Below are 24,955 nucleotides of genomic sequence, written 5' to 3'. Positions count from 1 at the left end.
TAACTAAGCCTTCAAAAGCCAGTGTGTATTTTATGTTTAAATCACATCTCAAGTCACACTAACCCTATTTTAAGAGCTCAGTACTCAGTGTGGCTGGTGGCTGTCATATTGGACAGTGGAGCTGGAGAACTGGAGCTGACACAGTGCCCTTGGGTCTGCCCTGCAGTCAGATACGTGGCAGCCATCCTTGGGTAGTGAGAGAGAGGCAAAAAGTGAGAAGCAGGGGGATTTCTCTGGGGTCCGACTATTGGTCCCATGCTGGTGACTTTTGAGGACTCATTTAAATGAATGCTGGATAAATACATAATTCATAAAATTAAGTTTTCATATCACGGAAAAATGTTGATGTTAATGGGTACTAGGCATAATAAACAACGTAGAAGAGAAATACTGGAAATTTTGTTTCATCTGTAGAAGAGCAGTATTTCTCTTAGGCTTAATTTTGTACTTCAATGTCATATAATATATTAATGGATATACATATCATACAAAGATACCATTTTGGTTTGTGTGCACTCTATACAAAAAAATATGTTTCAGTATTCATACTTTTTACTAATCTAGTATGTTAACCTGTGTTTTGGAGAAAAATGCATATTTCAGTGTTTTTGGTCACAAAAGCAAATTAATGTTCTTTGTATTTACATTTTTGTTTTGTCCTGCTTGAGATTTGTTTCTTATAGATTTTCAGTTGCTACTTTTTGCTGACATGCCAAATATAATCATTCTGAATAACATTTTTTCTTATAAATGATATATTAATAAAATATCTTTATTTAGTCTGCTTTGTGTTTGAGACATTTGAAAATGTTTTTCTTCTGACTAGGTGCCAATGATATTAAATTCACTACAGAGAAGTGTACAGGCAGTGTTGGTGGGAAAAATTCAAATTCAGGACTGGTTTAGCAATGGCATTAAGAAAGCAGCTTTAATGCACAAGTGGCCATTAAAAGAAATATCTGTTGATGAGGATGATCAATGTCTACTTCAGAATGATGGATTTTTTCTTTATCTGTTATGCAAAGATGGATTGTACAAAATTGGCTCTGGATACAGTGGAACGGTTAGGGTAAGTGATTTTTTTTTTCTTTTTTGGGTAAGTGATTCTTAATCAGAGTGCAAGTTATATCTTATACTGAATTATCTTCTGTTTCTTGCTTTTAGAGTGCCATCTAAGGTTGATGTTATTTCTTTGAAAATCAAAATGGAATATACGTGTTAAATGTCATTCATCCATGTATGTTAGTTTTCACAGGTTATTAATTATAAAACTGTTGCTAGAACTAACTTTTGTTGTTTTGCAGGGCCATATATATAATTCTACATCTCGCATCAGAAACAGAAAAGAAAAAAAGTCTTGGTTAGGGTATGCTCAGGTAGGAGAATATCTCACAGTAAACCAAACTTTTCTTCCTGTCTTTTCAAATATGTGGTTCATACTTGTGTCATCAGTAAATAATATCACTTCTATTTAAACAGATATAGCGTGTTTTTAATAATATGACTATACTAATGATACGGTGTAGTATAAAGAACGTTGGCGTGGAACACTGACACTTTCATAAGAGGTTTACTTTTAGGTCTGGCCTTGCTTCTTACCAGCTGTGAGACTGTGGACAACTCAGCTGGTTTATTTGATCCTGTATGATTTAGCTTAAAATGGGAATAAATATGTCTCCTGTTGGAGTCCTTGTTTAAGTGAGCCTCTAGTTAAGCATCAAAGACCACCTTTATTATTTGCAAATCTGAATTGGGAATGTAACTGTGACCCAAAGCCAAATTAAAGCTTTTTACCATGAACTCTTCCATCCTAAGTCTAGATCAGTGCCTTCCAGGGAGTGGTGTGTGGCCTGCCCAGTAGGCAGCTGCCTGCATGGAGGTGCATGCAGAGAATAACCAGTGAGAGAAAAGATCTGGGCCTGTGTAGTTCTATTAATGCTGTGTTCTCATCACCTGACTGACATGACCAACTGGGTGTCAGCAATTGGATGCATGAGGCAAACGAACAATGAAGCAAATGAACGAAGGTCAAAGGGCCGGAAATATCTATTTTATACTATCCTTTCCTGAGAAGTGAAGCCCAAGTTTCCTTGTGGAAGAATATAGAATAAAGATGTCCCTGCATGCCTATCTTGCCTAGCTCTCAGATTGTCGTCAGCATCAGTTGAAAAAAGATATTTGAAAGCATTTTGAAAATTATAAAAATTATTGTTGTATGAAAAATAGTCTTTCTATATATCAACTTTTGGGGGAGATTTTGAAATTAAAATTTAATTATCAAATTAATTACTCAGTGATTGTCTCTCAAAACATAACTTGGTTTAATATTTCAAATTTTTATTTGCCACTTCTGTATTTTATCTAACAAATAATGTCCTGGGAAATATACTTACTGAAGTATGTTCAATGACATATCACTCTATCTAAAACCACTACTTTACTGATTTTTAAATATTAACCTAGATATTTGTGAGAGTAACAGCAGTCGTTTCTGTTATTTACTTGGCAAGTGATATAATAATCTTGACCAAAATATTTTTATTGTCCTGTGTAGTGTATCTAATATTTATATTGTAGAATTAATAGGTTAAATTGATATTTAGTGGTATATAATACCTACTCTTATTAAAGTATATTCAGGTTCTTATATTTTAAGTCTTTAATCTTTAAAGATTAAAATATAAAATCTTTAATCATTAAAGATTTAAATCTTTAATGTTTCAGACATCAATATTGATGTATTATTGTACCTCAAAACACTGTAATACAGACCTGTATGACTACTTCTTCTAGTAAGTGGGTAATGAAAAAATATTTCAGTATATAAGAACACAAAATTTTTTTGTTGTTGTCAGGGTTATTTATTGTATAGAGATGTGAATAACCACAGCATGACAGCCATAAGAATAAGCCCTGAAACACTGGAACAGGATGGCACTGTGCTGTTACCAGGTATGTTACTCAACTAGTCGTCTGTTGTCTTCACAGGTGATTTTAAGAGATGTGCATGTTAGGCCGCTGAGACATATAAAGAATGGTTAGCAAGGAGCAGTGCTTGCTTACAAACAGATTGAAGCAATCTTGACATGCAGAACATTTTATAGTCTATAGAAAATTAATGCATGTGAGAAAAACAGATACTGTAAATATAGTCTGAAGTGTTTTAATACTGATTTTCAAATTCTTGCCCAAATTCTGTAGTTTGTTTCCCCCTACCATGCCTTTTCAGCTCCTGAATCAGTGGGGGGGGAATGTTGGCTTTGTTGTTCTTAATAAACCCACGACCCTGGCTCTTGAATAATCTTGGTGTAAAGAACCTTCTCTTTATTTTTACTTTAACAACAGTGTGCTTTGTGTTTTCTAATTTATTTTTAAAGGGTTTTCAGAGACAGAGGTTTTTAGGGTGGGTCAGGAATTTAAAAATTTTTTTCATTTATACTTTTTGATAATACTCTGATAAGGCATTTTGGACACAATTCATTTTGCTTTAATTTTGAGGTTGTACATATGTATTTATCCTTCAGATCACTGTGCTGTCTAAATTCTTGGGCAAATGCATAATATATTCTCCACTGTAAGGTATTTGAATTTGCTTATACCTTAATACATTCTCTGTACTAAAATCTTCAGTGTTTAATACATCCACCAGCAATTTCATGGTAAGGAGCAAAACTACTTCAAGGCACTTGGCCATCTGAAAATGATTGAGAACTTCTGAAGAACGCAGTGTGAAGGTTAATTGCTCCCTGGCTGCTTGTTAATTTTTAAGATTTTTTATAACCTCATGAAACATTTATTTGAATATAGCTATATATATATATATATATATATATATCCAAATTAGTGTACCTGATGCCACGGTAAGCTAAATGTCACATTTCATGTGTGTTTCACAAATAAAGCTACTTTGGAAAACAGATGACTTATTAAAGCCATTTGGTAAATAACACTGTTTTCAGATATGTCTACAGGAGGTTTGTTTGTTTTGTGTTTGTTTGTTTGTTTGTTTTTTAATCATCACAAGTCCAAGGCCATGTTTCTGATCCCTCTGATCCTGATGATAATGATGATGATGATGATAACAACAATAACAGCAAAAATGTTAAGAAATAGCATGTGCCCCTTACATATATATATATGTTAAAAGTAATCACATTTATTATATAAATATCATATGAGCAAAACAAAATAAAAATTAATTGTAACCCCACTTCCGATCTGTAACCACTACTGACATATTAGTGAAAAATATCCTTCCTTTTTTCTATGCATATTGTGTACATACATGTACAAAAGTGATTGTATGCTATTTATTGCTTTTTTAACCTATCCCTTCCACTCAGTATTCTGAATATATTTCCAGGTCATTAAATAGTCTTCTGTGACATCATTTTAGTGTCACAAAATATATTCCATTGATTAGTGTATTGAAATGGGGATGCCTTCTAATTTTGTGCAGAGTGAATCTCACTCCAGTGAGCACCTCTGTCACTCTGTGTAAGTCATTTTAGGATGTCTTAATGGAAGAAAAGTTCTCAATCCCATGCCCCACCCCCTCAAGACAGATGGATACTAATAGAAAGGATTTGCTTTTGAAAGACCTTGGTCATTTAACTGAGACTGTAACTGAGAAAGACCATTTGAAAATGGTCTACATGCAGCTGTTTTATATATTCCATCATGGTAAAAAAAAAAAAAAGTGACTCGTTAATATTCTTATTCAGTTGAAATCCCTCGATTTCATTTAGCATATGAAATGCGACTTTTAACAACACAAATGTGGCTTTCTGTGTTTCACAAATAAGTACCATATTCATGGTGAGGAAGGAACCAAACTGGGTCAGAATAGTCCCATGTTGTGTGTCTTGATATTTTCCCGAAGATGCTGTCTTAGGACATCACATGACGGAGACAGAAAGGATGAAGAGCGCAATCTTTTTGAAGTCGTGCGGCAGGAAGACTTGCCTTCAAGCCTGAAGAAGCCTGTGGTCATTTTTCCCTTTCTTTGACCTGGACGGCAGTTTTCTTTAATAGTCCCCTTTTTTCCTCTAGCTAGGGGTTTATAGATGGTAATGAATACCATGTTTAAAATTGACAGAAATCTAGTAATTCTTTGAGCTTCATGTCCCAACTTGTCTTATAGTCTACTTTATAAATAAGTTATTTTCACCCCAGCACTGATGCGCTGAAAGCATACTTTTCCCCGTTAATTGTAACTTTAGCCTTGTATGTTGGCGTCCCTTTTATATTGTACCCCTGTGTCATTACTCTTTGTGTCTGGTGACATGCTGCCTCCGATCATGAGAGCTTTTGCTACTCTTCTTGCGCCGTTTCACTCCTCACCCCTGCATTTATCTGAAATTATAATGAGTTTTTCTTCTTTGCTTTTTAGTTTAAAATCTTACTGCTTAGAGCTTGAGAAGCATCTTTCTTGCGCCTCTTTGTATTCTGTACAGTGGACTAGGAACTCTTTCTTTCGATTTCTCCTCTCTTTGATTACCAAGTCTCTTGGGCTACCAGTGGGCCTTGTCTCCCAGTTTCTATTTCCAGTTTGTGATCACTGAATTCTCTATTTGGTAAGGGTCTGCCTGTGTTTTGCATATTTATAATAAGGAAGTATGCTAGTATGAAGCTCCTGGGCAAAGATATAGAGTAATCCAGCTTACTTGGGTGGGCTCCATTACTGCATTCCAAAACCAGACTTTTATGTTCTGCTGATTCAGGTGCAAATAGAAATGAAATATTATTTCTTTGGCATTGTAATTAATGGAGAGATTCATCCTAGTTCTCTGCAGTTACTTTGGGAAGTGTGTGTGTGCTTTTAGACTTGCTTGCTGAACATTTGTTTTTTCTAAAGGATACAGTTTATACTTAGATACTGAGCTGCTTGTAGTTTCATGTTATTTAAGTAGCAGTCACTAACACATGTCCCAGTGGTCCTTCTGTAATACGGCTATCCCTTGTTACAATTGTGTTTGTCTGCATATTTTGATCAAAGTATGTAGTACACTGTTCTACAGAGACTGTATAGTATTGATGAAATATGGCATTCCAGACCAAATGTTAGCACTTTCAGACCAAAAAAGAGATAAATCAGCTTAGATGTGACTGTTTTATGAAGGATGAACATTTTAAAAGTGTATATAGCATGCTATATGCTAAAAATACTGGGACTAGGCATTAAACCTTAAAAACTGTACAGCCAGTTCTACTTTATAAAGCAAGGGATATCTGTAGATGGACAGCATAGACCTCCAATGCAGAAGCTTTAAGTCTGTCTGTATTTTTCTGTGACACTAATGACTGTGATGTATGTCTGAAGGTAGAGGGTTGCCTATTTCGCATGTGATTGTATTGACATGATTATAACCAACATTATAGTTTGTTCATCGTGGTGCATGTTTATTATCAGACTATATCTAATACTAATTCATTTTGAAATTAGGTGGACTCTCAGGTCCATGATTATGGAAGATTAAAAAATGTAAGCACAAAATGTAATGTATATAATTAGTTGAATTGTTTAGTTTCTGTTAATCTGTAGCTGTTTAAAAAAGCACAGTCTCCCATTGAGTTTAAATTATCTTTATTGTGTGGAGAGCTCTCATTCTGACTTCAGCAGAGGAGTAAAGTCATTTTGTGAGGTGTTTATTTATACTGTAATGTAATTGCTGTTTCTTCCTTTTGCACAGATTGTCACACTGAAGGTCAAAATATTTTATTCACTGATGGAGAATATATTAATCAGATAGCTGCTTCCAGAGATGTAAGTATTCTGAGTCATGAGAAGCTGGCATAAAGGGAATCCTTTTTTCATAAATTATTTGATTTTTATTAGGTGGAATCCATTCATGTAACAGAATACTCTGGTTGTTTTATTTCTTTTAGGATGGGTTTGTTGTCAGAATATTTGCTACAAGCACAGAACCTGTGCTACAGCAAGAATTACAACTTAAACTGGCCAGAAAATGCTTGCATGCCTGTGGTATCTCACTATTTGATCTGGAAAAGGACTTGCATATTATAAGTAAGATGGTCAAAAAAGACCTTTCTTCCATATTTTACTTTCAGATTTTTTTTTTTCCTTTTGAAAACTAACATTGTGTTTTCAGCATTGTATTACAGCTTGTATTAGGTAGCTGTTTTGCTGTCTGTTACTATGAAGCACACTTATGAGTAAACATGTACAGGTAACGAGGAGTAACTTGAAGCCTTTGATTTTTATTTGAACAAGTTTATCAGGATAGCCATGGAATGATTCCATAGATTGTCAGAATGGTAACTGGCCTAGCATTTGATTTAAAAATTTTCATTTGGATATAGAAATACAGACATTCGCAGAGTATTTCTGGGATTTAGTATACCTGCTCTTGCCATGTCATAGTAGTAAGTAGGATTAGTTTCCATGAGGGTCTCAGTTTTGGTTTGCCATACTGCTCCCGATTTAGTAGTTCCATGTCTTAACTTGTGGGATTCTTTGCAAGACCCAGCTGTTTTGACTGTTATCTTATTAAATTTATTAAATTTCATTAGTGATTTATCTTGCACATTTGTATAGTATTTTGTTTTTCCATAGAAAAATACTGTATTGAACTCATCTTTTCCAAATTTCAAAATCCTGTAAATTTATTAATAGTTTATATACTTGGACAAACTAATAAAATGTGCTAATAAATGTTTACTCATAGTTTCACAACTTGAAAGTATGCATAAGGATCTGTGTGTGTATATGCACATATATGCATTCAAATTCATGGAGTATCTACATGAAATTTTCTGTAGAAAAAAACTTGGAACAGGGAATCTAAAATACCTTAATTCAAATATCTGCATAGTATTGTTCAAACTCAAACACTCCCTTGTCAAGACCTGTCTCACCACACTTTATGTATTTGCTCGTTTGTAGGCCAAACAATATAATTATGAGGTGTGTGTATTAGTCACTGAGTTGTATCCAACTCTTTGTGACCCCATGGACTGTAACCCACCAGGCTCCTCTGTCCGTGGATTTCTTCAGGCAAGAATACTTGCCATTTCCTTCTCCAGGGGATCTTCCCGTCCCAGGGATTGAACCCAGGTCTCCTGACTGCAGGCAGATTCTTTACCATCTGAGCCGCCAGGGAAGCACTAATTATGAGGACCAAATAGGAAAGTCTCATGCATTCTGTAATGCCTGATAGCTAATAGATGCCCAGTAAAAATTAGTTCACTCATTAATTGAAGGAATTCAGCTAACATTGATGTAAACAATTTTTTTTTTTAACACTAAGAAAATAATTTGGCACTCAAACATCTGTGCTTCCCTGGTGGCTCAGTTGGTAAAGAATCTGTCTGCAATGCGGGAGACCCAGGTTTGATCCCTGGGTGGGAAAGATCCCCTGAAGAAGGAAATGGCAACCCACTCCAATATGCTTGCCTGGAGAATTCCATGGACAGAGGAGCCTGATGGGCTACAGTCCATGGGGTCACAAAGAGTTGGACATGACAGCGGTTAAACCACAATCTGAAACAAATGAAGAAGCTTATGGTAACTTTATTCTTGCTTGGAGTAGTGTAGCTACTGTTAATATTTTTTCAAATTGAGCCATATGACATACTGTGTCATCTTTATTTTTGAGTGATATTAATTGGATTAATTTTTTCGTTACTTGAAGTCATAAAAGTTGTGCTTGAAGTTATTCATATTAAAACTGTGATAGTATTTATGAAGTCTTACTGTATTATCAGGTACTGGATTTGATGAGGAGTCAGCAGTTCTTGGTGCAGGACGAGAGTTTGCACTAATGAAAACAGCAAATGGAAAGGTAAATTACTCTTAGGATTAAAAATGAACATTATTTGCTCTAAGAGATAGTTGGTATAATCAGTTGATTAGCTTACATAGTTTACATGTGTAAACAATCATGTTTTAAAGTTTGATTAAAGATTTTATATATATTAAAATTTCATGTTGAAATAGTATTAAAAATTGTGACATTTGAGTATAAAACTTTCTAAACTTTATAGAATGTTACCTTTTTACAAATATTTAATTATGGAGCTTTTGTATAATTTTTTGAGTTGGAGTGAATTCACATTTGTGTTTATTTTGAATAGGATGTCCCTTGGAAATTTTTGTAAATGTGTAGACATTTAGACTACAAGTTGGGGAAAGTAGAAGGACGTACAATTAAGTTGCAGATTGTAGAGGTCTGTTTATAGAGATGGAAGCTTTTTTTGTATCTGGTGATGTGAGGATAAAGTAAGGTAATTAAAAGAACATGAAAGTGAAAATTTTGAGTCATATACAGTATATTTGTGAGGTTTTTTCACTGGGAAAAATGAATTGAGAATTTTATGAATTTCCTTCTATGTTTGGAGTATATTTATGGCATATATTTATTCATATTTATTCAGGATACTTAAAAAAATGATAAGTATCCTGAGTAGAGATGAAAAAACTATTGTGAACTGTGTATTTTTGCAGACATATGCCTGTTTCTCTCCTGCTCAGTTCTCAGAAGTTGAGTAGTATTAAAGAGTCTGAGTTCTTGTTGTTCTATTTTCAGTAAAGTATGAAAGTTTTTCTTCTGTCAAGTGAAACCTGGTGCACTACTCCAAGAGGCACTGTAATTCCTGTTTTGTATTTTTATTTATACCCATTAAGATATATTACACTTTTGTGACCCCCTAGGACTATAGCCCGCTAGGCTCCTCTGTCCATGGTAACTGGAATGGGTTGCCATTCCCTTCTCCAGGGCCTCTTCCTGACCCAGGGATAGAACCCACATCTCCTGTGTCTCCGGTGTTGCAAGCGGATTATTTACCACTGAGCCACCAGGGAAGCCCTAAAAAAAATAAGAGTTTTTTGAATTCTTGTTGTTTTTATTCTCAGTAAAGTAAGGAAGTTTTTTTCTGTCCTGTGAAACCTGGTGTACTACTCCAAGAGGCACTGTAATTCCTGTTTGTATTTTTTTTCTGCACATGTTAAGATATATTACACTGGCAAATACCAGAGTCTCGGAATCAAACAAGGTGGTCCTTCAGCAGGAAAATGGGTTGAGCTACCAATTACGAAATCCCCAAAGATCGTGCACTTTTCCGTTGGACATGATGGCTCTCATGCCCTTTTAGTCGCAGAAGATGGAAGCATATTCTTCACAGGATCTGCCAGTAAAGGAGAGGATGGAGAGTCGAGTGAGTGGACTGTTCAGTAGAAATGCTGGGGAATTTATTAACAAAGGGTACATGAGTTTCAACAGCACTAGCCTTCTCAAGTTAATACATTTTATACCGAGGAGTATTCAGTCCATGGTGAACATTAAAGAACCGTGATTGCTGGTTTCATACTAGAGTTCATATTCATGAATTTTTGTAGGCCTTATACATTGCATACATGGCTGTTTATCTGTTTTGTCTGTTGGTGTCATTTTTAAAAACTTATTTATTCCAGTATATTCTTTTAGGTAACCCCAAGTTTTGTAAAGAGTATGTATTTCAGGATGAAGTAAACCTTATGTGAATTGTGTAATAGTATCAGTTACGAAACACTGTTCTTGGTGTTATTTCATTATGATAAAACTCCTGAGCAATGAAAAATTAAACAATTTTCACTTATCTTTCCTATGCTTCTGTTCAGTCTTCCTCAAAGTGTCCTTTGTCTCTTTTTGTAACTTGTACATAGTACGTTATTGCAGTTGGGGTAGCATCTTAGGAGGATTAGGTTTGAAGTCAACATCTAAATGTAGATATCATGTGCAAATAAAAGTTATGCTGAAAAAATCTTTTTAAATAGCCATGAAGTATATTGCCATATCTCAGAAACTCAGCCCAGCCAGTTTTTCCTTCTAGGATGTGGAGGACATGATTCTTCCTTTGCTTGACCACCAGATGACTTAGTTGCTGTATATATGTATATAGTTCATGTTACAAGAAAAAATACAATGGTATTTTAATCCTAGAATTGTACCCAGCATAGCAATATGTTTTTATTCAGAAAGGCATGCAAGAACTGGGAATCACTGAGGGAACAGAAGATTGATATTTTTGCTCATTTCAGGGATTTAGTTTTTGAGAGCAGAGGGTGCTTAAATCATCTACATTTAAATCTATTTGCTCTCCCTCCATATGCACATTTCCCTTCCTTTCAGTCTCTGACTAGGAGTAAATACTTAATATGTGTTGAATGAATGAGAAGCTGGTTTTAAATACTTTCCAGGATCTCACAGAGGAATACATGTGAGATAGAGTTTGATAAAAAGGGATTTAAAATAGATACAGATGACAGTGGAATGGTATCATAATGTAAGTAGCTAATCTAGAGAATGGGCTCCCTAGAAGTTTGTTAGAAAATTGCTGTTTCTCTTTTGAAATTTCAGTGTACTACAAAGAAGAGGATCTGATAGTAGTAGCCTGATAAATATTTAACAAGATGAGGCTTTCAGATTGACTCATTTAATTGACATGTTGGGAAGCTCAGGCCTTTGTGAAAATACATAAATCAAGTGTATGATAAATGCAAATGATAGGGTTTTTCCTTGGGCTTTGTATACAAATCATTATTTTTATTTGTAAATAGATGCCTTAAATTAAATATCTTTTTTTTTTTTTTTTTTTAAAGCTAAGAGCAGGCGGCAATCAAAACCTTACAAGCCTAAGAAGATAATTAAGATGGAAGGAAAGATTGTGGTGTATACAGCCTGCAATAATGGAAGTAGTTCTGTTATTTCTAAAGATGGAGAGCTATACATGTTTGGAAAAGATGCCATTTACTCTGATAGTTCAAGTAAGTTAAACACTGTTTCACTTTTATGCACAGAAAGTCCTATACTACACCTTATGTATTGCAAAGATGTATCTCGAAAAGTAATATTTGTAACATGTTTTCTCTACATTTTTCACATTTCTTTCCAAATACAATGTTCTGTTCCTCCTTCCTGTCTTATTGCTGAGAATGCTGTCAATGGTTCCCTGCAGAGCTAATCCTGGGAGTACTCTGGGGACATGATTTTCATGTCTTAGCAGATTTATAACTGATGGATTATTTATCTCCTCCTGTTGTTAGGTAGTCAGAGAAAGCCTGAAAGTGAACATGTTAGTCACTCAGTCATGTCTGACTCTTTTGTGATCCCATGGACTGTGGCCCGCCAGGCTCCTGTGTCCATGGGATTCTCCAGGCAAGAATACTGGAGTGGGTTGCCATGCCCTCCCTTCAGAGAATCTTCCTGACCCAGGGATCAAACCCATGTCTCCTGCATTGCAGGTGAATTCTTCATCACTGAACCACCAGGGAAGCCGTTAGAGAAGGGATCTCTCTCTCTTAATTTCTGTTTATCCCCAGGGCAGTGTCTGGCACATTATAGTCTCAAGAATCACTTAAGTGGCTGACTGATAACTTTGGGTAATGAATATGAGGGACAAAACTAGCCGAAGATTTATAAACTGTTATCTCGAAAATTTGTCGTATTTGTTTGCTAGATTTTCTTTCTGGCATTTAGAAATGAGTATAATGATTGTAGCGTCCCACCTGGAAAGTTTTTACATGAATCGAATATGTAAAGCCTATACACTTTTTTATAATAAGGAAATCAGGATTAATGAAGTTTCTGATTGTCTCATGCTGAGGAAATGACATGTATTGAACATTTATAACAGCCCATTATCAAGTTGAAAACTGTGCTCAGGTGATTTATGTGAGTTTAATGTGGGAATATTTAGTCTCAATTGGCCTCAGCTGTCAGAGTGAATCAAAATTTGGGGGTGGGCTCATGTACATTTTAAAAATAATATTCAGTAAAATTGAGTTCAGTTCAGTCACTCAGTCGTGTCCAACTCTTTGTGACCCTATGGACTGCAGCACGCCAGGCCTCCCTGTCCATCACCAACTCTCAGAGCCTACTCGAACTCACGTCTGTTGAGTTGGTGATGCCATCCAACCATCTCATCCTTTGTCATCCCCTTGTTCTCCTGCCTTCAATCATTCCCAGCATCAGGGTCTCTTCAGATGAGTCAGTTCTTCACATTAGGTGGCCAAAATATTGGAGTTCCAGCTTCAGCATCAGTCCTTCCAATGAATATTCAGGACTGATTTCCTTTTAGGATGGACTGGTTTGATCTCCTTTCAGTCCAAGGGACTCTCAAGAGTCTTCTCCAACACCAAGTTCAAAAGCATCGATTCTTCAGCGCTCAGCTTTCCTTATAGTCCAACTCTCACATCCATACATGATTACTGGAAAAACCATAGCTTTGACTAGATGGACCTTTGTTGGCAAAGTAGTGTCTCTGCTTTTTAATATGCTGTCTAGGTTGGTCATAACTTTTCTTCCAAGGAGCAAGCGTCTTTTAATTTCATGGCTGCTTGCTAAAACTCTCATGGCTAAGGCTGATGGAAACTTCTGCATTTATTCAGCAAATATTTATTGAAAACTAACAATATATAAGGCATTAGTGGACCAGACAGACATGTCCCTTTCTTTTTTAGGCTCTGAGAGACAGAAGGATGGTAAAGAACTTAAATAGTAGAGATCTAATGGTTATGTATATAGACTCAGATCCTGACATGACCACTTTTTATTTGGCTAACTAGCATAAATTATGTAACTTTTCAGAGCTTTCCTTTTCATTTTTCTTCTACCTGTAAAGGAAGCTAATGATAATACCTGTTCCATATGATTCTTACAAAGTAATAGATAATTCTTATGAAATGCCTACAGCAGAGCCTGGCACATGTAAGGGCTCAAGACATGTCAGCTAGTACTATGAATAATAGTAATAAGTACTATTTCTGTATATGTACATGTCTTTTTCAAGTATGCTGAAAACTAAAAATGGGAGTTTTTGAGGTATGCTTCATTGAAAGACCTAAGATAGTGAAAGAGAAGGTCACCCTTAGGAAGTGATATCTGAGCTTCATAATATAGAATAGCTTTTCCAAAGTGTGATATGAGAATTGTTTTATTTTTAAGTAAAATAAATATTTCAGCTTTACAGTGTTTTTATTTTAGTATATATTAGAAATACTCCACAATCTTTGAATTTTTACTGTTAATGCTACTGGATAAGGTTAAATGCTTTGGTCAAATTTAAAATTGATGTGAAAATATCAAGATAATATGGGTGGCACTTGGATATGGCAAGTAGAATGATTGTAGTATGTGAATAAGTGAAATTTAGGAGCTAGCTGTCTGTTGGGTTGTGGAAGAATGCATTGTAGGTTATAAAGGATTGAAAAAATAAGTGCTTTGGAAAATCTCATAGGTTTCTATAGAAACAATGTCATTTCAGAATACTCTGGTGCGTGTTTTACTCTGTTTGGCTGAGAAGGGTCAAAGCAAGTAAAGTACATGGTTCAGAAACTCCTTTGTGCTCAGGTCAGGAAAGTTTGAAATCTAATAACCCTCCTAAGCATTGTTGGAGGTGCTGCCACTGAGAGCTAGCATTCAGGAGAAGCAGGCCTGAGCTAATTCCAGAGTGAAGGTTTGTCCCAAGTCTGGATGAGAACATTTTAAGATTTTGAAGCTTCATTACAGAACTATAAAACTAATTTACAGATACCCTGCCTATCTTTTGGCCACTATTTCCCATTTTGGAGTTATTTTATCCCAGAAATGAAAAGTTCTGCATTGCGGTGGTCATTTTACATTACTGATGATCTACTAGGCTCAGAAAGGCTTTTTAGTTGTTTCTTACCAAATTTGTTTCTTTCCTGTAGGTTTGGTAACAGATTTGAAGGGCCATTTTGTAACTCAGGTAGCTATGGGCAAAGCTCATACGTGTGTCTTAATGAAGAATGGAGAAGTTTGGACATTCGGTGTGAATAATAAAGGACAGTGTGGACGAGACACTGGTGCCATGAACCAAGGTGGGAAAGGTAGGTGTTTAGTGTGTGGATATAAAATTTTGTGTTGTGTTTTCAGCAGTTTTCCAGAACACTATGGTAAAGAATCTTACTCTTTGCAACCAAAGTGGCTTTTGCTTTTATATTTATAAATTATGAAAACTACCAAATTTCTTTATTTATTTGACAGTCTGTCACTCACTGGAATAATCAGTATATTTTAGACTTCTGAATTCCGAGCAGATGAGCTTGTTTTACTTGTATGGTTTCCTTATTTTTATAACAAATGTAATACTTCTTTGATTTAGCATTTTTAGTAACTGAATTATCCCAGAAAAGTGCATTTTTGAAACTCTTTATTACTAGGTCTTTTTATACCCCATGTTTCAATTATAATAATTTTTGGCAGCAGTGTATCTGCAAATATTATCTTCCTGTTTAACAGCAGGTACTACCTGTGATTTAATCAGTTCTTGACAACTAAGAGTTCTTTACAACTAAGAGTATCTGTAGGAATCCTTGACCCTTTATCAAGAGTGAAATTGTAGGTGCTCCTTATATAGTACATCTTTTGCCCCAAGACTCAGGCTATTGAAGAGTTAGTCCTTTGCTGTGTTTATTGTGAATTTCTTGTTTGATTTTTGAGTGTTGGTTATAGTTGTGTCTACCTCATTCTTACTCTCAGTTTTTACTTCTGGTTACTATTGGTGTTGCCCTATAGTCTTCACTACAATTTCTGGTTTTCTCTTCCTAATTTTATGTGGATGGAGAGTAGGGAATAGAGACATATTAATAGAATTAAGCACTGAGCTGTGTTTAAAGCTCGAATGGGTTTGAGGGTTGATATTTGTATACATTAACAAAAACAGGTTTAATTCATTTGGGACCTTCTTGATGGCAGGCTCATCTGGATTTCAGGAGCCCTCGTATTTTTTTCCTTACCTTGTTTATGGGCTTCCCTGGTGACTCAGATGGTAAAGAATCTGCCTGCAATGCAGGAGACCCATGTTCAGTCCTCGGGTCGGGAAGATCTTAAATGTGTATTTAAAATACTTTAATTTTTAAAAGAGCAAGTCTGCTAGAGCATATTGATATTAAAGAAGAGGGAAGAACAAAACACAGAAATTAATTATTCCTAAATGGATTTTTTTTCCCCTTCTTTCTGAACTAGTGAACCATAAATTTGGATAACACCTATTAGGCATAAAGGAGAGAAGCAGCTTAGTTTTCTATATGTTGTATAAATGTCAATTCAAGTTATATTTTATAAAGAGTTCTGAGCTGAACAAAACTGTTCTTTATTATTCCGAAACTCTTTCATGAAATTTTGGAATATGTTTATACCTATGTTCTGAATTCTTAGAGTAAATTTTGTAATAACCAAAATGAAATTGTTATGTTGTTCTTGTTTTTTACTTAATATAAATTAAATCCACTCTGTTAGTAAGTCATACATAAGAAAGCAAACTGGTAGAGTAAGATCAATAATGAATACAGTTGGAAAGAAATAAAGGATTAAAAAAATTAAAAAAAAAAGACAGGAAAAGTATAGAAAATAATATTGCAGTATAAAAACTGTATATCTATTGCATTTTATCATTTTTCAGTAAAAAATATATTTATGGATGAGATTATAGATCAGATTCAGGTGTCCCACATTCCCCTTCTAAGACTTTATACTCCATCTCTACCCAGTATTAATTATCATCATAACCTTGATTAATATCCTTTCAGTCATGTTCCTATATTTTTACTTGTTTTTATATATTTTATATATTACATGCTCATATATTATGCATAAAAAGATATTTTATAATGCGAATCTGTTTGTGTTTTTTTTTTTTAATCTCATCATTGTGCTTGAAATATGGCCACACTGGTACATACAGATCTAGATGACTCATGTTAATGGCTGTGTAATAAGCCATACCACTAACAATTGCATTATCCATTCTCCTGCTGATAGTTATTTCTAATTTTTCACTATTGTAAATAATTTTAAAGCCTCCTTTATTCATGTTTCATGGCAAACATGTGGGAGGCTCGACTCTGTGAAACTTCTGTGTTGTACATTGCAGGTTCAGTGCTAGATTTTTCTTGAGAGAGGTTGCACCACTGTATATTCTTACAAATAAAGTCTCATTTTCCATATCACTCTAATAGTGTCAGCAGGCTGGTTTTGTTCTTTTGATGGCTATGACAAGGTTTTTCATTGTAATTTTTTTTAATATTGAAGTATAACATACGTGCAGAAAAATTTACATGGAATAAGTACACATCTTGAATTGTCACAGAATGAACACATTCATGTAATCAGCACCAAGATTAGGAAATATTACCAGCACCCCAGGAAGCCCCCCTTCATGTGCCTCTCCAGTTACTATCTACTTCTCTACCTAACACTGTCATTTACTTTTGTATGTATTTTGTATACACTATATAAATGGAATCGTGTAGTATGAGCTCTTTGTGTGTATTTCTTTTCATTCAACTTTATGAGATTCTTCCATGTTGTTACCCACTAGTTATAGATTGTTCATGCTCTCTGTTGTATAACATTGTGTGACTATCCTACAGTTTTAAAATCTTTTCTAGTATTGTGGACACTGAGATAGTTTATAGTTTGAGTTATCTTAGTGTTGCTGTGAACATTCTAGTAAATGTTGGTGAAAATATGAGTCCCCCCTTTTTTCATATTTAGGAGTATAATTGCTGATTTTCTCTTGTAATTTACATTCCCTTGATATTAATATCAAGTTAGATTCTCTTCAAACTTTTCTTATTTGCCTGTCTTCTTCTTTATTGATTTGTAGGAATATTTTGTATATTTATTGTATACGTTGGAAATATCTTTAACCAACCTGTGGCTTATCATCTACATTTTTTTATGGTTTCATTTGTTGTATTTAATTTTTAAATATTGATGACAAGTTCTTCATTATTTTTCTTTATACATTTTTGCTTTATATAGTCAGATAGGGACATTTGTCTACCATATGAATTAGAATCAGTTTTTTTACTTGTCACCGTGATTGAGATTGCTTTGAATTTAGAGATTGATTTGAGCATGATGGTTATAGTACTGCTGGGATGATTAAATGAGGAATATACATGTAGAGCCGGGTACAAGTAAATGCTCAATGTATTTTAGTTATTAAAAGTATGGCACATGACTTCTTAAGGATTACTTTATTCTAACTCTTGACGTTGTTATTCAGTCTTGGTCATCTAATTTCTCAACCTGTCCATAGCTTAGAAGTGGCAAAAATTTTAAAAAAGTTACATATCCTGTGAGTTCATTTTTTGATTAGACAGACCTGTACCACATCTAAGTGTAAGTGATCAGAGAATAAGGTGGACTAAGAATAAGAGATGAAGTGAATGAGATATAACCTTGTGTTTGAGGATCTAGGTCTGCTCGGAAAGACAAACATAAAAAATAATTATTTGATTCCCACAGATTTGCTCTTTCATTTTATGGTCTTGTAGCACTTTATGTTCTCCACAATTCTGTCATAGTTGTATATTTATACTTTTCAGTATGGTTATTTGATTAATGTCTATTTTTCTTACTAACTTTCAAGCTTTATAATTGTCGCTTATTATCATAGTCCTCCATGTCTAGAGCAGAGATTTGAAAACTGTAATCTGATGCCTTAACTTCTCAGTGGCCTGTTTCTGTATGGCCCTTCAAATTAAGGATGTATATTATATTTATAAAAGGTTATTTTTTAAAACTATGAGCCATGCTGTGTAGAGCCACCCAAGACAGGTCATGGTGGAGAGTTATGACAAAATGAGGTCCACTGGAGAAGGGAATGGCAAACCACTTCATTATTCTTGCCTTGAGAAGCCCATGAACAGGATGAAAAGGCAAAAAAGATATGACACCGAAAGATGAACTCCCCAGGTCATAGGTGCCTAATATGCTACTGGAGAAGAGTGGAGGCATAACTCCAGAAAGAATGAAGAGATGGAACGAAAGCAAAAACAATGCCGAGTTGTGGATATGACTGGTGATAGAAGTTAAAGTCTGATGCTGTAAAGAACAGTATTGCAGGGGAACCTGGAATGTTAGGTCCATGAATCAGAGTACAGTGGAAGTGGTCAGACAGGAGATGTTAAGAGTGAACATTGACATTTTAGAAATCAGTGAACTAAAATGGACTAGAATGGGCGAATTTAATTCCAATGACCATTATATCTACTACTGTGGGCAAGAATCCCTTAGAATTAGCCCTCGTAGTCAACAGAAGAGTCCAAAATGCAGTTCTTGGGTGTAGTCTCAAAAACAACAGAATGATCTCTGTTCATTTCCAAGGCAAACTATTCAGTATCACAGTAATCCAAGTCTATGCCCCAAAGAGTAATCCCGAAGAAGCTGAAGTTGAACGGTTCTATGAAGACCTACAAGACCTTGTAGAAATAACAGCAAAAAAAGATGTCCTTTTCATCATAGTGGACAGGAATGCGAAAGTAAGTAGTCAAGAGATACCTGGAGTAACAGGCAAGTTTGACCTTGGAGTACAAAATGAAGCAGGGAAAAGGCTAACAGTTTTGCCAAGAGAAAGCACTGGTCATAGCAAACACCCTCTTCCAACAACACAAGAGAAGACTCTACACATGGACATCACCAGATGGTCAGTACTGAAATCAGATTGATTATATTCTTTGCAATCGAAGATGGAGAAGCTCTATAGAGTCAGCAAAACAAAATCGGGAGCTGTCTGTGATTCAGATCATGAACTCTTTGCAAAATTCAAACTTAAACTGAAGAAAGTGGGGAAAACCACTGGACCATTCAGGTATGACCAAAATCAAATCCCTTATGATTATACAGTGAAAATGACAAATAGATTCAAGGGATTAAATCTGATAGAGTGTCTGATGAACTATGGACAGAGGTTCTTGATATTGTATAGGAGATGGTGATCAAACCCATCCCTGAGAAAAATGCAAAAAGGCAAAATGGTTGTCTGAGGAGGGCTTACAAATAGCGGAGAAAAGAAGAGAAGGAAAAGGCAAAGGAGAAAAGGAAAGATATACCAATCTGAATGCAGAGTTCCAAAGAATAGCAAGGAGAGATAAGAAAGCTTTCCTCAGTGATCAGTGTGAAGAAATAGAGGAAAACAATAGAATGGAAAGACTAGAGATCTCTTCAAGAAAATTAGAGATACCAAGGGAATCTTCATGCAAAGATGGGCTCAATAAAGGACAGAAATGGTATGGACCTAACAGACGCAGAAAGTGTTAAGAAGAGATGGCAAGAATACACAGAGGAACTATACAAAAAAGATCTTTATGACCCAGACAACCATGATGGTGTGATCACCCTCCTAAAGTGAGACATTCTGGAATGCGAAGTCAAGTGGGCCTTAGAAAGCATCACTATGAACAAAGCTAGTGGAGGAGATGGAATTCCAGGTGAGCTACTTCAAATCCTAAAAGATGATGCTGTGAAAGTGCTGCACTCAATATGCCAGCAAATTTGGAAAACTCAGCAGTGGCCACAGGACTGGAAAAGGTCAGTTTTCATTTCAATCCCAAGGAAAGGCAGTGCCAAAGAATGTTAAAACTGCCACACAATTGGCACTCATCTCACACGCTAGTAAAGTAATTCTCAAAATTTTCCAAGCCAGCCTTCAACTGTACATGAACCAAAAACTTCCAGAGGTTCAAGCTGAATTTAGAAAAGGCAGAGGAACCAGAGGTCAAATTGCCAACTTCCGTTGGATCATAGAAAAAGCAAGAAAATTCCAGAAAAACATCTACTTCTGCTTTATTGACTATGCCAAAGTCTTTGACTGTGTGGATCACAACAAACTGTGGAAAATTCTGAAAGAGATGTGAATACGAGACCACCTTACCTGCCTCTTGAGAAATCTGTATGCAGGTCAAGAAGCAACAGTTAGCACTGGACATGAAACAGCAGACTGTTTCCAAATTGGGAAAGGGGTATGTCACCCTGCCTATTTAACTTATATGCAGAGTATGCTGGGAAGGATGACTCACAAGCTGGGATCAAGATTGCTGGGAGAAATATCAGTAACCTCAAATATGCAAATGACACCACCCTTATGGCAGAAAATGAAGAGGAATTAAAGAGCGTCTTGATGAAGGTGAAAAGAGGAGAGTGAAAAAGTTGCCTTAAAGCTCAATGTTCAAAAAACTAAAATCATGACATCCGGTGCCATCACTTCATGGCAAATAGATGGGGGGAACGATGGAAATAGTGACAGACTTTATTTTTTTGGGCTTCAAAATCACTGCAGATGATGACTGCATTCATGAAATTAAAAGATGTTTGCTCCTTGGAAGAAAAGCTATGACGAACCTAGACAGCATATTAAAAAGCAGAGACATTACTTTGCTGACAAAGGTCCATCTAGTCAAAGCTATGGTTTTTCCAGCAGGCATGTATGGATGTGAGAGTTGGATTATAAAGAAAGCTCAGTGCTGAAGAATTGATGCTTTTGAAATTGGTGTTGGAAAAGACTTTTGAGTCCCTTGGACAGCAAGGAGATCAAAGTCAGTAATGAAAATCAGTCCTGAATACTCATTGGAAGGACTGATGCTGAAGCTCAAGTACCTTGGCCACCTGATGAGAAGAACTGAGTCATCTGAAAAGACCATGATGCTGGGAAAGATTGAAGGCAAGAAGAGAAGGGGACAACAGTGGATGAGATGGTTGGATGGCATCACCAACTTGATGGACATGAGTTTGAGTAAGCTCCAGAAGTTGGTGATGGACATGGAAGACTGGTGTGCTACAGTCCATGGGGTTGCAGAGTTGGAAAAGACTGAGACTTAACTGATTTTTTTAGAAGAGTGACATAGACTTATGTAGCCCCCAAAGCCTAAATTATTTACAACCTAGCCCTTTTCAAAAAGTTAGTTGATTCTGCCATAGAAGGAATGTCTGGGGCATAGTTGGTGTTTAAAAAAATATTTGAATGAATTCTAACACAAATAAGCTTTAAGTGAGATATTTACAGGCTTTGAAGAGGTAATGACTTACCCGGAAAAAGTTCTAAGTGTTTTCACAGGAAATGACCTTTGAGCTGAGTTTTTGAAGGAGTTTCTCTCCAGATGAGATAGGAAGAGGCATCTGATAAATGAGATATAGAGATACAGGTAGAGCAAAGATGAGCAAAGGCCCTGAACCTGCAAAAGGGCAGAGGATGTTCAGAAAGCAGAGGGAATTTGAATTCAGGTGGAATGTAATTTGCATAGAGGGAATGAGCTTGGAGGAAGTAGGGAGCCCTTTTGTGACTGACTGTATCTTGCTAAGCAGTTTTGTTTCTTTGAAGACCTTGGAAAGGCATTAGAGGTTTGTAGTTTGTAAGTCATAGGGTCAAATATCAGAGAAGACAATGGCACCCCACTCCAGTACTTTTGCCTAGAGAATCCCATGGACGGAGGAGCCTGGTAGGCTGCAGTCCATGGGGTCGCTAGAGTCGGACACAACTGAGCGACTTCACTTTCACTTTTCACTTTCCTGCATTGGAGAAGGAAATGGCAACCCACTCCAGTGTTTTTGCCTGGAGAATCCCAGGGACGGGAAGCCTGGTGGGCTCCCGTCTATGGGGTCGCAGAGAGTCGGACACGACTAAAGCGATGCAGCAGCAGCAGCAGGGTCAAATATGTAGTCTGAGAAGCTGATTTCTAGCAATGAGAGGATATTGATTGAGTCTAGCAATGAGTGAGGGAGGTCTTGGCTTAGAATGTGGTTAGAACACTTTCTTTGGTCTGTTGAATGAAAGTATTGGTGGTGAGGATGGACAGGAGGGACTAAAATCAGAAAAAAATTAGAATTAACGAATAACAGATAATTACAGCTAAGAAATACTCCTGCCACCACTGCCTCTTTTTGCAGAAAGGAAATGAAGAGAGCATTTATTGGTGGTTCCTAAATTAAATGTTATTTTTGTTGCTGTTATATTTTATCATACCTTTGTATATTCACTTGGATTAGTTTGTGTTACGTATTTTTTTTAATGGGGAAGTAAAATTACCAGTTTTTTAGACATGGGAATAATCTAGATGAAAATGATAGACTGATCTTTTAAATAGGGTTTGGAGTTGAAAATATGGCGACCGCAATGGACGAGGACCTGGAAGAGGAGCTGGATGAGAAGGATGAGAAGTCCATGATGTGTCCTCCAGGCATGCACAAGTGGAAGCTGGAGCAGTGCATGGTGTGCACTGTATGCGGAGACTGCACGGGTTACGGGGCCAGCTGCGTCAGCAGCGGGCGTCCAGACAGAGTCCCTGGAGGGTAAGAGGATGTGCAGTACTCGAGAGAGGAAATAGTAGTGGAAAATATGCCAAACCCTTTTTCACAGTTATGCTAGAGTGTATTCTGTTGTGTTGTTTCTTACAAAGCATATTGGCATACACCTATAGTTCTTATATTTATTTTTTATCGTAGTAATTTCTAAGTCATGCTTATTTTATTTAAGGTGCTTCTCTTTCATTTAATTTGTTTAAACCTTTATTATTCGCCCCCCAGTCCTCAGTTCATTTTATTACTTAAATTTTTATTTCACAAAAAAATGTACATAGGTTTTTATGTATTGATGAATCTGTTTCTATGGAGTGTATCCCCAGGACTATTATTGCTTGTTTAAAAAATTTGTTTTTTTGTTTTGTTTTTGATGGTTGTTTTTGCTTTGTTTTGTTTTAATTAATTTATTTATTTTAATTGGAAGCTAATTACAATATTGTGGTGGTTTTTGCTATACATTGACATGAATCAGCCGTGGATGTACATGTGACCCAACATCCTGAAGCCCTGTCCCACTTTATTCCCCACCCCATCCCTCTGGGTTGTACCAGAGCAACAGCTTTGAATGCCTGCTTCATGCATTGAACTTGCACTGGTCATCTGTTTTACATAGGATAATATACGTGTTTCAGTGCTATTCTCTTATATGGTACCAACCCTTGCCTTCTCCCACATAGTCCAAAAGGCTGGAGTTGGTGATGGACAGGGAGGCCTGGCGTGCTGCGGTCCATGGGGTTGCAAAGAGTCAGACACGACTGAGTGACTGAACGGAACTGAATTGATTAGTTTTAGAATGGATTTCTATGGTATTAATTAATTCCATTCAGTAACATGATGTGTTTTTCTACTTATTCAGATTTTATTTTTATTTTTATCTTTACATCTGTATCTCTTTTGCTATCTTACATATAAGGTTGTTGTTACTGTCTTTCTAAATTCCATATATATGTGTTAATATACTGTATTGGTGTTTCTCTTTCTGACTTACTTCACTCGGTATAATAGGCTACAGTTTCACCCACCTCATTAGAACTGATTCAAATGTATCCTTTTTTATAGCTGAGTAATATTCCATTGTGTATGTGTGCCACAACTTCCTTATCCATTCATATGCCCATGGACATCTAGGTGGCTTCCATGTCCTAGCTGTTGTAAACAGTGCTGCAGTGAACATTGGTGTTCATGTGTCTCTTTCAATTCTGGTTACCTTGCTGGTTATTTCTTTAAAAAGATGAATGGTTTCTGTTTTCGCTAATAGCAGAAGGCACACTTTTGAAATACTGCCATAGTGGCTCATACAGTTCTTTAATGTTGTCAGCTCAGTGAATGTAAAGTGATATCACATCATTATTTTCATTTATATTTCCATGACTCACATTTCTCCTGGCTTTTTAAATATACTCTTCTGTGAGTTTTTTCTTTAAAATCTTTGTCTGTGTTAACAATTGGAAGGTGTTCTATGAATATTCTTAGTATTAACCATTTTCTGTTTTCTGTCCAAGTGTTTCCCGATTTACTAATGATCATTTAGCTAAATTAGCCTATATTCTATTATTCAGAAGCACTTAACATTTTTTATAAGCAAATATGTATGTCTTTGAAATTTTTGAATTTTCTATCTAGACCAGAAAGGTGTCTCGATTTCTAGTTGATTATATGATACCTTAAATATTCTTCTAAAACCTGTTTTATTTCCTTAGATTTTAATGTCAGTAGAAATGGTTTTGATGTGGGGTAGATATCCAACTTTATTTTCTTACCTATTTTGTAGTCCATTGTACAGTCATTACATTTGAATTGGCTACCAGATTTATCATTTATTATATTCCCTTATATATAACAACCTATTTCCT

At 35.8% G+C, this 24,955-nt stretch overlaps 1 protein-coding gene across 39 annotated transcripts in view; it reads left to right on the top strand.

The window, feature by feature from the left end:
* The window catches only part of MYCBP2 (MYC binding protein 2), a 270,702-nt gene that overhangs the window by 66,703 nt on the left and 179,044 nt on the right, over window positions 1-24,955 (top strand). For 38 of the 39 annotated variants that reach the window (XR_015138240.1, XR_015138239.1, XR_015138238.1 and 35 more), the window contains 10 exons: window positions 827-1,069; window positions 1,305-1,376; window positions 2,856-2,952; window positions 6,693-6,766; window positions 6,889-7,027; window positions 8,728-8,804; window positions 9,972-10,176; window positions 11,600-11,764; window positions 14,690-14,848; window positions 22,889-23,093. Coding sequence is in view for 33 of the 39 variants with exons in the window: in XM_086330007.1 (XP_086186133.1) it covers window positions 827-1,069; window positions 1,305-1,376; window positions 2,856-2,952; window positions 6,693-6,766; window positions 6,889-7,027; window positions 8,728-8,804; window positions 9,972-10,176; window positions 11,600-11,764; window positions 14,690-14,848; window positions 22,889-23,093 (1,436 nt within the window). In the remaining 6 variants the exon portion in view is untranslated. Of the gene's footprint in view, window positions 1-826; window positions 1,070-1,304; window positions 1,377-2,855; window positions 2,953-6,692; window positions 6,767-6,888; window positions 7,028-8,727; window positions 8,805-9,971; window positions 10,177-11,599; window positions 11,765-14,689; window positions 14,849-22,888; window positions 23,094-24,955 lie in introns of those variants that run through there. The other variant, XM_086330026.1, reaches the window with a different exon arrangement.

This window comes from Bos grunniens, chromosome 12, assembly GCF_055505025.1.
Source record: "Bos grunniens cultivar Pamir isolate PY7600 chromosome 12, Bosgru_T2T1.0, whole genome shotgun sequence".
Taxonomy (NCBI): Eukaryota; Metazoa; Chordata; class Mammalia; order Artiodactyla; family Bovidae; genus Bos; species Bos grunniens.
This window is presented reverse-complemented; position numbering and strand designations above follow the sequence as displayed.